The following is a 14,026-nucleotide window of genomic DNA, read 5'->3' as shown; positions in this document are numbered from 1 at the left end:
AGCAGGGGGAGTGGGAGAGGGAGAAGCAGGCTTCCCGCTGAGCAAGGAGCCCGATGTGGGGCTCGATCCCAGGGCCCTGGGATCATGACCTGAGCTGAAGGCAGACACTTAACGACTGAGCCACCCAGGCGCCCCAGCAAGTAGGTTTTAAGCCTCTTTTGTGCCAGGTGCTACAAGAGACACTGGCGGATGGTGAAGTGAGTAAAACAGTCACAGTGTCTACCCTCAAGCAGGAAGCACCAAGCTCATGTGTGCGTGACATTATGGTGGAAGGGAGGGAAGTTGGGAGGGTCAGTGGCAGGCCAGGAGTGATCACCCTAAATTGGGGCTCCTCATGAGGGAGTGCAGGTTGGGTGATACTGGATATGTCTGGGGCAGAACCCCAACTTCTCCAAGACTCCCCATTCCTCCTTTTTCTGAGTCCCCACCACTATCAGGGAAGCACCCCTTCCCCTACTCTTTTGCCAGGATTCCCCCTTTCCCGAGTTCACTTCCATGTTACAGGTCCATGGCCTGTTTGCTTAGAATTTGGGAAACCCCCCAGACCTGCTTCCTGCTTCCTGCAGCTGAGGGGGGGGGGTGGGCAGGGAGATGGTGTCAGTCACTGTCAGTCACGTGCCTCTGGCTTCAGAAGACTCTAGACTCAGGGGTCCTGCCCATCTCCCTTGGACTTTATCTTCCCCACCATCTGTCTCGTTTTTTTCTTCTCCAACGGAACCCCCCTCCTCTCCTCTTCAGCCGTTTAGTTGCAAAAGCCAGGCCGTTTGTGGGAGACCACAGGCAGCGACCCCTTTACCGGCTGAGGGGGGTTTAAAGGAGAGGCTGCAGTTAGAGGAACAACCCTACCAGACTCTAGGAGCCACAACCAATAGTCACATCTTCTAGCCTTCTAGGCTTCCTACTCTCTGTCCCAGGACAACCCCAACAGCTTTGAAAGCGGTTCTGTAGGGCGGCACCTAGCCACGGTTGCTCCTCCTAGCCTCTCAGGGGCTCCTGTGACTTCAGAGGCTAAGTGACTTGCCCCAGTCACACAGCAGCAGTCTGACAGGCTGTCAGGGAACTAGGGACCACTAAAGGCCAGAGAGGAGAGAGCGAGCACTTTACTCGCTAGCCTGCAAGGCTGTGGCACTGGGGTGACGTGAAGATCCAGGGCCCCAGCCCCTGAGCTCTGGTGCCCTTTGCCCCATCCTGGCCTGGGGCGGGGGAGAGCGAGAGCGAGCGCGTCGGAGTGGGGGCTCCCCAGTTGCAGAGTAGAAAGTGGTTAGGAAAACCTTGCCCATACCTCCCGGCAGAGGGATGAAAGAGGGCGAGCTCGGGCAGGGTCCAGGCCCTGCGCGGGGATACCGGCACTCGCGCGCGTTCTTTAAACGCCCAGACCAGGAGCTAAGCGCGCGGGCTAGGGCGGGGTTGGGTCGAGGTCTGGTCACATGACCTGGGCAGAGTGGCTCGAGGCCCCCACCGCACCGGTGGGCGGCCCCCACAACGCGTGGTCGACCTTCATTGGCCAGTTGTGTGGCCAATAGAAATCGGCCATCTGGGAACCCTGCGTTCCGAGGCACAGCCTAACCTGCTCAGACCACAAGGGTCCAATGGAAAGTCAGGGCCGTGGCCGCAGGCCAATGATAAGGTGCAGAGGGCGGGACAAGAGGCCGGGCCAGGTTGGTTTGAGAGGCGGTAGGGTATAAAAGGGCGCGGCCGGCGGCAGCGTCTGTCCCTACTGCAGAGCCGCCGCCGGAGGAGAGGTTTAAAGGGCCCGCGCGCCGCCGCCCCCTCGGCCCGCCATGCTGCTACCCGTGCCGCTGCTGCTCGGCCTCCTCGGCCTGGCCGCTGCCGAACCCGCCGTCTACTTCAAGGAGCAGTTTCTGGACGGAGGTAAGGCGTGGTCCCGTCTCGAGGCCGTCCCAACGACGAGGGCGGCCCCTCAGCCTAGATCTGCGTTGTCCCCCTGTAATTACTGCTTAGAGGACCAATACGATGGCCTCCGGGGACGAGAGCCGCAGGCGAGCCTCCCTTCCATGTCCCTGGGGAGCGTCGAGGGTGCAGCGGACTCCTGCGGCGGGAGTTAGGATTCGCTGGAGGAGCCCTTAAGCCATCGAAGGTGTCAAACTAGAGGATGGGGTGGGGTCAGTCAAGGGGTATCTGTTTCCCAGTCCTCAGCAATTTGAGGCCACTGGCAGATAATTCGGTGGGGAGAGATCCGTACGGCCGCACTGACCTGCCCCTTTGATCCCCTAGACGGATGGACCGACCGCTGGATCGAATCCAAACACAAGTCAGATTTTGGTAAATTTGTCCTCAGTTCCGGCAAGTTCTACGGTGACCAGGAGAAGGATAAAGGTAAGGGCCTGAGGCGGGTGGGTGTTCGGATTCAGGAGGACTTCCTGGAGGAAGCCCTGTACACACACAGCCTGGGTATCCCCACGAGCAGGGCAGGGGGGAGGAAGGGGCAGTCTTCTGTGTCTCCAATGCTTAGGAGCCCCGGAGGTTGGGACTGAGCCATGACCTCACTGTGGTCTCCTGCTAGGGCTGCAGACAAGCCAGGATGCCCGCTTTTACGCTTTGTCGGCCAGATTTGAGCCCTTCAGCAACAAGGGCCAGACACTGGTGGTGCAGTTCACCGTGAAACACGAGCAGAACATCGACTGTGGGGGTGGCTACGTGAAGCTCTTTCCAGATGGTCTGGACCAGACCGACATGCATGGAGACTCTGAATACAACATCATGTTCGGTGAGGGGCCCCGCCCTGGTGCTGACCTTTGATTCGTTAGAGGGAGACTGAAATCTCAGGGGTTCCTTAAAACCCCCGACAGGTAGTTTTGAGAACACAAAAAGTACTTATGTAGTTAAGGCTTGTCTTTGCAAGGGAGGCTGAGAACGTTGCATTGTTATTGTTGGTCTGAAACTGTTAGTTTATGGGATTTTCTGTAGCTATTTCCTGATATTACCAGTGAGGGCATTAAATTCTAGAGCCGGTTTTTGTTTTTTTGTTTTTTTTTTCCTTTTTAAAAGGCTCCACCTTTAGCTCCTTAGAACCAGTCGGGGTCTGATTCCTGTCCTGTGACCCTTTACAGACTTGAATTTAAGAACCAAGTCTTCCTTTGTAAAGGGGAGCTTTGCAATGGCAGGCAGCTTCTTGCTCTAACTGAACCTGCTTTTCACCTAGGCCCCGATATCTGTGGCCCTGGCACCAAGAAGGTTCACGTCATCTTCAACTACAAGGGCAAGAACGTGCTGATCAACAAGGACATTCGTTGCAAGGTGTGACTGGGGGTGGTGACAAATGGCTGATAGGGGAGTCTCAGAGACCAGCCTGGTGGGTGGGGCCACTCATCTCCCACCCTCTTCAGGATGATGAATTCACGCACCTGTATACCCTGATTGTCCGGCCGGATAACACCTATGAGGTGAAGATTGACAACAGCCAGGTGGAATCAGGCTCCTTGGAGGATGATTGGGACTTCCTCCCTCCCAAGAAGATAAAGGATCCTGATGCTTCGAAGCCTGAAGACTGGGATGAGCGGGCCAAGATTGATGACCCCACAGACTCGAAGCCTGAGGTTGGTGCTTGGGCAGAGGCTCCCCACATGGAGGGTGCAGAGGACAGCTGGGTTGCCTGACCTTTTTGTGTACCCTCAGGACTGGGACAAGCCCGAGCACATCCCTGACCCCGATGCCAAAAAGCCAGAGGACTGGGATGAAGAGATGGATGGAGAGTGGGAACCACCTGTGATTCAGAACCCTGAGTACAAGGTGAGGCTGGGGCTCTGAGCAGGGTGGGGGGTGCACAGTGGGGAGCACACTGACCTCCACTCAACTACTGGTTCCCTTCCCCTTCTGCAGGGCGAGTGGAAGCCCCGGCAGATCGACAACCCAGATTACAAGGGCACTTGGATCCACCCAGAGATTGACAACCCTGAGTACTCCCCTGATAGCAACATCTATGCCTATGAAAACTTTGCTGTTCTGGGCTTAGATCTCTGGCAGGTGAGACATAGAGGGGATTTCTGGAGTACTTCAAATGTTCAGGGTCATCCAGGAGGAGAAAGGGGTAGTAGCATTCAACCCCAGGCAGATCTGAGCCCAAACTGGTGCTTTTCCTGAAGAATTTCCTGGTCTGTGTTCGTGGAGTTCTCCCAGCACCCACTTTGAGGTTTTGCTTATTATGTGCCAGATACCTTTCTAATAAGTTCCTTTATGCAAACAAACGTATTTAACTGCCCTTAACAGCTAGAAGTTGGTTAGATAACCTTGTTAGAAAATTAGTTTTAGGGATACTTGTTTGACTCAGTTGATAGAGCATGCAAATTTTGATCTCACAGGCATGAGTTCAAGCCCCACATTGGGAGTAGAGCCTACTGGAAAAAAAAATGTAACTACTAGAAAAAATTAAAAAAAAAAATTCCATTTCGGAGGAACCAAATTTTAGTTTTATTCACTGATAAACATTTTCTGCCTAGAATGGTGCCTGGCATGTAGTGGGTACTAGGAAAATATTTGAAGAGACTGAGAGAGACCCTATTTTACAGATGAAGAAATCGAAGGGCATTGTGTAGTTGTCATGGGAACATGGGGGGGGGGGGCTTGTCCAAGGCCAGGGACATCTGATGTCCACTCTGACCACCTCTCCATCCATCCTCCTGCCCCCCAGGTGAAGTCTGGCACCATCTTTGACAACTTCCTCATCACCAACGATGAGGCATATGCAGAGGAGTTTGGAAACGAGACCTGGGGTGTCACAAAGGTGGGACCAGGGTCTGGTCCTGGGCTTGGTGGGTAGGCAGGTGTGGTGGGTGGGGGCCAGTCCCTGAGGTGTGTGGTCTGTGTGCAGGCGGCCGAAAAGCAGATGAAGGACAAGCAGGACGAGGAGCAGAGGCTAAAGGAGGAGGAGGAGGACAAGAAGCGCAAAGAAGAGGAGGAGGCAGACAAGGACGATGAGGAAGACAAGGACGAAGATGAGGAGGATGAGGATGACAAGGAGGAAGAGGAAGAGGAAGATGCTGCCGCTGGCCAGGCCAAGGATGAGCTGTAGGGGCCATGCCGCTGCCTCTAGGGCTGGACTGAGGCCTGAGCGCTCCCGCCGCAGAGCCGGCTGCGCCAAATAATGTCTCTATGAGACTGGAGAACTTTTCATTTTTTTTCCAGGCGGGTTCTGATTTGGGGTGGATTTTGGTTTTGTTTCCTCCCCTCCTTTTTTTTTTTTTTTCTAAACTGGTGTTTTGTCTTTGATTCTCCTTTAGTCCTTATTCCTGACCTCCTCTTTCTTGATTGACATCTTTGCCTTCCTCTGTCCCTTTCTCTCCCCAGATCCCTTAGTTCCCCTCCAACCTGAGGGGGCAGGGGAGTGTGGAAGAGAAGCCCCAGGCCCAAGATTCCATCTGCTTTCCTTCCTGGATCCCAGAGGGGGGCCGGAGAAGAGGGTGGCATCCCCAGCCCCCAGCACTGAGGAAGAAGAGGGCTCCTAGGGCCTGAGCTCTGACCCCCACCCACCACCCTTTTTCCCCTGCTCCCAGGACTGGGCCACTTCTGGGTGGGGCAGTGGGTTCCAGCTTGGCTCACACTGAGAATGTAAGAACTACAAACAAAATTTCTATTAAATTAAGTTTTGTGTCTTCCTCCTGTGTCTCCTTCTGGGGGAGGTGACTCTCGAGTAAGGCTCATTTTCCAGCAGCTAAAGTGTTGGTTGAATGTCTCATATGGTTCCAGGGCCTGTTGTTTACCCCCACAACCTCAAACCAGTGAGAGAAGAGTGATTGTTCTAAGTGCCATTACAAATACTCTATATTAACTCATTGAGTCTTTGCACCAAACTGGTGAGTTTTGTTTCTAGTTCCTGTTCAGTTTGATGAGGAGGTTGAGCTCCTGAATTTAAGGAGTAGGGCAGGGCTCTGAACCCACACCGTGGCACCATTTCATGCCATCCATTTTACACTCAACCATAGATACCTCTTAACTGTTAATGAGCAAGACTACATAGAACGATTGGACCATTTTAAACGTTTCCTTTCCATTTTTTTTTTAAGATTTTATTTGACAGAGACCGCGAGGGAGGGTACACAAGCAGGGAATGTGAGAGGGAGAAGCAGGCCTCCCGCCGAGCAGGGAGCCTCATGTGGGGCTTGATCCCAGAACTCTGGGATCATGACCCAAGCTAAAGGCAGACATTTAACGACTGAGCCACCCAGGCGCCCCTAAACTTTTTTTAATACTAGTCCGTATTAGAAGCTATTCCTTCTATAATAACATAGGTACAGAGATGGTAAATAGCACTGTTGGTGGTCTTTGAATTCTTAGAGGGAAAGAGATGATAGACCAACAAGGTCTAGGGCCCCTGAGGCTTAGCCCATCTCTTGGGGTCCATGAGGCTGCCCCTGAAGTTCAGTAGGTGGTCTGGAGCTCATATCCCTTGTTGCAGGAGAGAGGCAAGAAGCCCTCAACAGCCTGGCCTGTGGTGGAAACGTCTAGGCTCTGCCTGCGCTGAAGGGAAACAACAGGACCTGGTTACAGTTGGGCAATGGGTGAGGTGTCAGGTAACTCCCTGGTTCTGGGCTTGAGTTGAGTGCTTGAATGGAAATTAAAGAGCAGGTTTGGAGGCAGGTAGTGGTCAGTTCAGGATGGGAGGACCACCACCCAGTAACTGGGAGATACTCTCAGCCTTGCCTCCATCCAGTCCCCCAAAGCACCATCTTCATCTTTGGCCAGCTAAACCTTCAATTCCTTGTTTGGTGGATGGGCCTTCATGCTTCCCACCTGTGTCCTGTGGCCCAGTTCCACCCCTCTGGGTAGCCTCCAATTGAATTGGTGCATCCAGGGAAAGTTTATGGAGAGAATTCTGTATTCAATGTAGGGAGGCCTTGAAAGGTGACCGTTTCCTTAAATACTTCTGGGGTCAGACTGGGGATAGTGGGGTGAACAAAGTGGTTGGGGAAGGAGCAGCAGAGAGGTGGGACACCCAGGAGCTACTACTCTACCTTCATTCCAGAAATCCAGGTCTCCCTCAGGAATGAATGAGGTCCCAAGTTGGCCCCCTAGCCCTCCTTCCACGGCCAAATGTGGTTTTTAGAATTTTCATTTTTTAAATTAATTGTTGGTGATCTTTTGAGTATCTTTTCCAGTCCTGAGTAAGGGTTCCTATGAGAGTGGCCACACCAGAACAAAACTCATTTGGTAAAAAAAAAAAATGAAACCAAAAAATACAAATATCTACAAGTACATGAAAAATTTTGTTCAATGTAATCAACAGAAACTCTTAAGGGCATGAAAGGGGGCATGTCGGAGCCATTTTGTGGCCGTACGACGTCACCGCTAACGGGCATGGCGTCACTCAGGAAGCCACGTGATGTGTATGCGTGTCGAAGGAGAAGCTGCCTCCGGGCGACTAGTTTAGTCTGCGCATGCCTGGCCAAAGGCCTCCCTCTTGCGCATGCCCACCAAGGCTAAGGTGGCGCGCGCAGGTCACGTGCCTGGTGGTCGGCGCGCGCACCGCCTGCCCCGGAAGCGGTCGCCTCGCGGCGCGGCTGGGCGCTAAGATGGCGGCGGCGTGAGTTGCATGTTGTGTGAGGATCCCGGGGCCGCCGCGTCGCTCCGGCCCCGCCATGGCCGTCACCATCACGCTCAAAACGCTGCAGCAGCAGACCTTCAAAATCCGCATGGAGCCTGACGAGACGGTGGGAGCTGGACCGGAGCCCAGGGGTGGGAACGACGGGTGCCGGGGGGGGTGGGGGGTGGGGGCGGGGAGGACGGGATTCCGACAGGAGGGGCGGGAAGGACGGCGCGGGCAGGGCTCTGCCCACCCCTTCCAGCCTGCCTGACTTTCCCGAACCTCCGTTCGGTTCTCGGCTCAGCCGCCGGCGACTCGTGCTGATGGCGCTTATGGGCCGGTCTCCGGACGAGGCCCCACCCCCGGGGCACCCATCAGGCCCCAGCTCCAGTGTCTGCGCCCTCGCGGGTCGCGGGAGCCGCAGGTTCAGATTCCCGGCCGGGCCACGCTCTCCGGGACGGGGACTCCCGAGTTCCCAGCTTTGTAGGCGTCTCCTCAGGACGTTGGTGGCCGAATTTGGGAGTAGTGACCAGGAGATGCCGAGTGGTGACGGCAGTGACGGTGATAATAATAAACGACCTGAGTTTCAGTGGTCTGTGTTTGTTGGCGGTTTGTTCTTTACCAGATGCTGAGCGATTGTTATCTTACTAAAGATGCAAAACAGACTTATCACTTGAGCATTCTTGATTCTTGTATTCCATTTTACAGATGTGGAAATTTAGGAATTAGGGAACTTTGGTACAGTCACAGAAAGCAAGTAATGGCAGAACGGGGATTCAAATTTGGTTTTGCCTCATGTGAGAACGCATAGTCTAAACATTGCGCTGCATTTTTAGCTGAAAAGAGGCTTATGACCTAACAGACATATTGAATGTCTATGTGTTTGGCACTCTTTGCACAACTATCTCATGAAGGAGACACTGAACTCTTTATGTGTTGTAGAAAAGGAAGCACTCTTATTTTTCGATCAGCCCAAATATTTGAATTTGGGCAAACTACTTAATCTCTCTATATCTCTGTTTTCTCAAATATAAAACAGGGCTATTGATAATTTACTTTATGCAGTGGTGAGGCTTTAAAAGTGATATGTATACACTTAGGTTAGTATTGTCCGTATAAGATGCCTTTGGCAAAAACCAAGCACTGTCAGCAGTGTGGAATGAAGAATCTTATCTCCCTTTTTTATTTTATTTTATTTTATTTTTTTAGATTGTATTTATTTGAGAGAGAATGAGAGACAGAGAGCATGAGAGGGAGGAGGGTCAGAGGGAGAAGCAGACTCCCCGCTGAGCAGGGAGCCCGATGCGGGACTCGATCCCGGGACTCCAGGATCATGACCTGAGCTGAAGGCAGTCGCTTAACCAACTGAGCCACCCAGGCGCCCCTTATCTCCCTTTTATTTTGTTTAATTTTTCATCATATTTTAATTATCTGAAGTTATATTCGTTTTCTCTTTTCCTTTCATTACTGTTACCTCCGCGGAAGCAGGGACTTGTGTTGAGTTTTGTCCCTTGTTAGGTTATATGCTCAGTAGCTAGAGTAGCACCTGGCGTGAAGCGTTCAGTAAACACTCTGTTGAAGGTGGGATGAGCAAACAAATTCGAATCTGGCATGGTTGATTATGAAGCTTAGCTTCTCTGCCATTGAGGCTTGTAGCCCCCCCCCCCCAAAAAAAAGAATCTTGCGGTTTGCAATGAGTGTTCCTCTCCTTCCAGGTGAAGGTGCTAAAGGAAAAGATAGAAGCTGAGAAGGGTCGTGATGCCTTCCCCGTGGCTGGACAGAAACTTATTTATGCTGGCAAGATTCTGAGTGATGACGTGCCCATCAGGGACTATCGCATTGATGAGAAGAACTTTGTGGTCGTTATGGTGACCAAGGTGGGTGAAGGGTGCTGGTTGGGAGGATGGGTGAATTAGCTGGGGAGCTGACAAAGAGCCAGTGTGCCCGGGAGAGATTAGCTGTGAATAGGGCGGGGCTGAGATGGGGTGTTGGGGCTAGATAGGGGTATTGATGCCTGCTCCTTTTTCTGGGTGTCACAGGCCAAAACTAGCCCAGGCACCTCAGTACCCCCAGAAGCCTCACCCACTGCTGCCCCGGAGTCCTCCACATCCTTTCCTCCGGCCCCTGCCTCAGGCATGTCCCATCCCCCACCTACTGCCAGAGAGGACAAGAGCCCATCGGAGGAATCAGTCCCCACGACATCCCCGGAGTCCGTGTCAGGGTAAGGCCAGGGAGCAGAAGCCCCAGCTTGGGCCCTGTTCTCCCAGCACCTTCCAACACATACGTGTTTCTGCATACTTGGGGGAGGGCAAGCCGCCAGAAGCCAGGGTCCGATTTCTCTCTCTTGAATTTGCAGCTCTGTTCCCTCTTCAGGTAGCAGCGGGCGAGAGGAAGACGCGGCATCCACGCTAGGTGGGTGGGTGGTCCCCAGGGCAGAAGCAGTTGGGTGCCCCAGCCAGCAGCTGGGCCTTGTGTGGGTGTGGGAGGGCCTGGGAGCTACCCTTCCCCCTCCTTGGTGACCCAGGCCTTGCTGCTCCCTCCACAGTGACTGGTTCTGAGTATGAGACGATGCTGACAGAGATCATGTCCATGGGATATGAGCGGGAGCGGGTCGTGGCCGCCCTGAGAGCCAGCTACAACAACCCCCACCGAGCCGTGGAGTATCTACTCACGGTGAGGTGGGGCTGCTCCCTCCTGGGGAGGCCTCAAGGGAGTACATGGGCTTACGTGCCCTGATGGGTGGTCAGGGAGGCAAAACCTGCCCTCAGGAGCCTTTGGGTTGTGGTTCCAGCCAGGAAAGCCTTCCTGGAGGAGCCTGGGGTGGGTCTGTGGAGGGCAGGGCCGAGGCCTCACCCGTCTTCTGCCAGGGCTGAGCATGCAGAAGGGAGGCAGCGGGCAGTCTGTGCATTAGAACTAAATAGGACCCCTGACAGGGAATTCCTGGGAGCCCCGAGCCAGAACATAGTTCTGTCCAGGAGAGCCAGGTGTCGGAGCAGCCAGCCACAGAAGGAGGTGAGTGGATTGGGAGATGTGCATGTGGGGTGTCTGCTGTCAAAGTGTTGGGACTCCCCCACCCCAAGCTTCTGGGAGTCCAGCATGGTGTCTGAATACACACCTTTCTCCTGCCAGCAGGAGAGAACCCCCTGGAGTTCCTGCGGGACCAGCCCCAGTTCCAGAACATGCGGCAGGTGATTCAGCAGAACCCGGCACTGTTGCCTGCCCTGCTCCAGCAGCTGGGCCAAGAGAATCCTCAGCTTTTGCAGGTGCGGCCCTGGGGATGGAGGGAGCCAGGGCCCCAGAAAGCTAGCCTGGCCCAGTGTGGTATGTGGGAGTCCCTTTGTATTTGGAAAGCAGGGCTAATGACAACTCCCTGCTGCTCTGTACAGTCTGATGCTCTGCCGGGTTTCTTGTCATTTTCTCAAACACCTCGTGAGGTGTGGGTGGTGTTGTCATTGTCCCACAGAGGAAGATGCCAGAGGTCTGGAGCAGTCTTGGCAGCTGGTGGTGTGTGTGTCTACCTCCAGCCTCTGGGTCCTTTGCTCTACCTTCTGGGTCTTTTGGCTCTGGCTTGGCCTCATGTACAGTTAGTGCATCCTCAGTGTCCACGGGGTTGCATGGCACCACCCAGGACCAGTGTGTCCCAGTTGGCTCTGGGACCACGGTGCTCAGCAAGGCTCCATCCTGCCCTTGAAGGTTCCTGTGCAGAGGGGCAGTGGCTCCTGGGTGTGACGGGGTTTTCTGGATCCTCTGTAAAGGCCTGCCTCTCCTGGTTTAGGGCCTGGCATCCACTGCTGCTGCACATCTCAGTCTCTTGTGCTGCGTCCTGCTTACCTTCTCTGGTGTTACAGGGCTCAGGCTGCACACCTTCGCTCTTCTTCTCTGTTTAGCGTTCCCTCTGTATCACCTTGAGTGATGATGTTCCCCCCCAGATTGATGTAACCAACCTGAACCTCCAAATGCCACGCTTATCCATGGCTGACTTGACACAGGCATGAAAGTGCTTTGTAGGTGTCTTAAGACTTCAGAGCAGATCCTCCTCAGCCCTCCCCATCCCTGCAAAGACCAGCCTGGGGTTGCTTGAGCCTCAGGCCCTGTGCACCTGCTGGGGTCGTCCATCACCTGTCTTGCCAGAACATCTCACTCAGCCCAGCCCTGCACTCAACCCCTGTGGCTGCCACCTCAACTCCCACCCAGTTCCCTGGCAGCCACCCCCCAGGCCTTCGCCTCTGCACAGCCCCCACGGTCCATTCTCCACCAGGAGCCAGGTTCCTGAGAAAGCACTTTTTGAGGTGAAGTTAAAGTCAGACGTACGTAAAAGTAGAGTTGTAGAGAGTTGTAGAACCCCAGATGTGCAACACCCAGATAAATTAGTCTTTTTAAAATGTACACCAGATCGCGTCTTGCTCTATTTAACCATCACTGCGGTGTCTTTTCATACTAGAAGGCTATAGAAGAAAGCAGGTCTGGTCTTTGCCTTCCTCTCTTTGTTTTGTCCCCCTTCTGTTGTTTACTTTGTTCCTGCCACATGGATCTTCTGTTTTCTGGGATTTGTCAGGTGCATTTTTATCTCCAGGCCTTTGCACTTACTGTTCTACCTGGAGGGAACTTCCCTTCCCATCCTGCAGATCACAGGCCCCTCTTTCCTGGCCTGCAGGATTTTTTCTAGTCCAGTGTTTGCCTTACTGTATGCGAGGCCCACTATTTCTATTGTAAATAATTACCCATTTATTTGTTTTGTTTTTTTTTTAATTTTTTTATTGTTACGTTAATCCCCATACATTACATCATTAGTTTTAGATATAGTGTTCCATGATTCATTGTTTGTGCATAACACCCAGTGCTCCATGCACAACGTGCCCTCCTCAATACCCATCACCAGGCTAACCCATCCTCCCACCCCCCTCCCTTCTAGAACTCTCAGTTTGTTTTTCAGAGTCCATCGTCTCTCATGGTTCTTCTCCCCTACCCATTTATTTGTTTATAGCCTGTCGCCCTGCCCTGGAACATCAGCTCCACCAGGACAGGGCCTGTATCCACTATTGTGTTGCTGTTTGGCCAGAATGGGCACCCTCTAAATATGTGCTGAGGGAATGAAAAAGCAGGGCTGTGATAGGGACCTGGTGGGGGCGGGGTGGGTGGGCATCAAGGGCTGTGGGTCACAGTCCCTTCCTGTCTCCCACAGCAAATTAGTCGGCACCAGGAGCAGTTCATCCAGATGCTCAATGAGCCCCCCGGGGAGCTGGCAGACATCTCTGATGTGGAGGGTGAGGTGGGCGCCATAGGTGAGGAGGCTCCGCAGATGAACTACATCCAGGTGACACCACAGGAGAAAGAAGCTATAGAGAGGGTAAGAAGCCTGGCTGAGGGGAGACCTCCCTGGTGGGCAGGGCCCTGAGGCCCTGCTGATACCCATCCATCTTCCTGCAGTTGAAAGCCCTGGGCTTCCCAGAGAGCTTGGTGATCCAGGCCTACTTCGCTTGTGAAAAAAACGAGAACTTGGCTGCCAACTTCCTTCTGAGTCAGAACTTTGATGATGAGTGATGCAGGGAGGCCAGGCCGCCCCCCAACCTCCCCACCCCCCAACTCCACAAAAGTTTTATAAAAGAAAAAAATATATATATATTCATGTTTATTTAAGAAGTGGAAAAAAATCAAAAACCTTAAAAAAAAACCCACCCCGATTTCCCACCCTCCTCAAGTGGCCCCCATTCCCATCTTGGCCTGAGAAGACCTAGGCCAGACAGCTGTCCCCCATCCCCCGCCCCAGCCCTGCCTGCTCTAAGAAACTGGCAGGACTGGAGGCGACAGATGGGCCCCTCTTGGCCTCTGTCCCAGCTCCCTGCAGCCAGATGGAGAGGCGGCTGCTTGCTTCCCCCTCCCCCGAAGAGCCCCTGAGACCTCCCCGCGCCTTCTTCCAGGGTGAGGGGAAGCTAGAGCCCCAAACTTTGATCCTCCATTAGAGTGCCCCAACCTTTCCATCTGGGGTAAGCACTCAGAGGCTCAAGGACCCCCTCCTCCCCAGTCTGGCCTGCATCCGTTCGCCGGAGAGGAGGCCTGGTTTCTCCTGCCTGGGGAGGGGGTAACACCAGAGCTGTTCTGGAGGTCAAGCCCCCCCCCCCCCCCAAGGACAGAACCGTGTCTCTGATAAAGGTTTTGAAGTGAATAAAGTTTTAAAAGCCAGTCCTGTGGTGTGTGCCTACTGGGGCTTCCTGCTCCAGCTTGTCTGGGTCTGGGGGCTAGTTGGGCACAGGTGACATGGCCGTGCTGAGAAGGGGGCAGAGTGGTCTGTCAGCCTCTGCAGATTGGGGCTCCCAGTGTCTCCACACCCCCCTTGAGGCTATCTCATTCCCAGGCAGTGGGCCCCAGCCCCAACTTAGCCTTGGAAGGGCTGGTTCTCCCTGCCCCCCACCATCACCACCACAGTCTGTTTTGGCTACAATTCCCCCCCTAGTAATCGGCTAATTACCGGAGATTAATGTTGGTAAACAG

General features: G+C 53.8%; 2 protein-coding genes across 3 annotated transcripts; both read left to right on the top strand.

Annotated features, from left to right (window-relative positions):
- Positions 1-1,707: 1,707 nt before the first annotated feature.
- Positions 1,708-5,612, top strand: CALR (calreticulin). The gene is made up of 9 exons (XM_036110815.2): positions 1,708-1,872; positions 2,236-2,337; positions 2,525-2,728; positions 3,164-3,258; positions 3,348-3,557; positions 3,637-3,750; positions 3,841-3,984; positions 4,649-4,741; positions 4,829-5,612. The coding sequence occupies exons 1-9, from the start codon at positions 1,782-1,784 to the stop codon at positions 5,027-5,029; spliced, it is 1,254 nt and encodes a 417-aa protein (XP_035966708.1). The 5' UTR covers positions 1,708-1,781; the 3' UTR covers positions 5,030-5,612.
- Positions 5,613-7,473: 1,861 nt separating this feature from the next.
- RAD23A (RAD23 nucleotide excision repair protein A) lies at positions 7,474-13,717 on the top strand. 2 transcript variants are annotated; one of them, XM_036110817.2, is made up of 9 exons: positions 7,474-7,664; positions 9,253-9,414; positions 9,577-9,758; positions 9,894-9,949; positions 10,083-10,210; positions 10,471-10,549; positions 10,670-10,800; positions 12,720-12,884; positions 12,965-13,717. In XM_036110817.2, exons 1-9 carry the CDS (start codon positions 7,593-7,595, stop codon positions 13,076-13,078), a joined length of 1,089 nt encoding a protein of 362 aa, XP_035966710.1. In that variant the 5' UTR covers positions 7,474-7,592; the 3' UTR covers positions 13,079-13,717. The 2 variants fall into 2 exon arrangements, with proteins under 2 accessions (XP_035966710.1, XP_035966709.1); XM_036110816.2 differs by having other exon boundaries at positions 10,667-10,800.
- The last annotated feature ends 309 nt before the right edge of the window (positions 13,718-14,026 follow it).

The sequence above is a fragment of the Halichoerus grypus genome, chromosome 1 (assembly GCF_964656455.1).
Source record: "Halichoerus grypus chromosome 1, mHalGry1.hap1.1, whole genome shotgun sequence".
Classification (NCBI taxonomy): domain Eukaryota; kingdom Metazoa; phylum Chordata; class Mammalia; order Carnivora; family Phocidae; genus Halichoerus; species Halichoerus grypus.
Note: the sequence above shows the minus strand (reverse complement) of the source record. Positions and strands in the feature narration are given on the sequence as shown.

What these genes read in the sequence shown, in the direction of transcription:
- CALR (XM_036110815.2), top strand. Translation starts at nt 1,782, where the DNA reads ATGCTGCTACCCGTGCCGCTGCTGCTCGGCCTCCTCGGCCTGGCCGCT. An exon ending in ACAAGGACATTCGTTGCAAG is followed by an intron (nt 3,259 to 3,347) that starts GTGTGACTGGGG and finishes CACCCTCTTCAG; the next exon opens with GATGATGAATTCACGCACCT. An exon ending in TGGGCTTAGATCTCTGGCAG is followed by an intron (nt 3,985 to 4,648) that starts GTGAGACATAGA and finishes CCTGCCCCCCAG; the next exon opens with GTGAAGTCTGGCACCATCTT.
- RAD23A (XM_036110816.2), top strand. Translation starts at nt 7,593, where the DNA reads ATGGCCGTCACCATCACGCTCAAAACGCTGCAGCAGCAGACCTTCAAA. An exon ending in TCCCCGGAGTCCGTGTCAGG is followed by an intron (nt 9,759 to 9,893) that starts GTAAGGCCAGGG and finishes TTGAATTTGCAG; the next exon opens with CTCTGTTCCCTCTTCAGGTA. An exon ending in AGACGCGGCATCCACGCTAG is followed by an intron (nt 9,950 to 10,082) that starts GTGGGTGGGTGG and finishes CTCCCTCCACAG; the next exon opens with TGACTGGTTCTGAGTATGAG.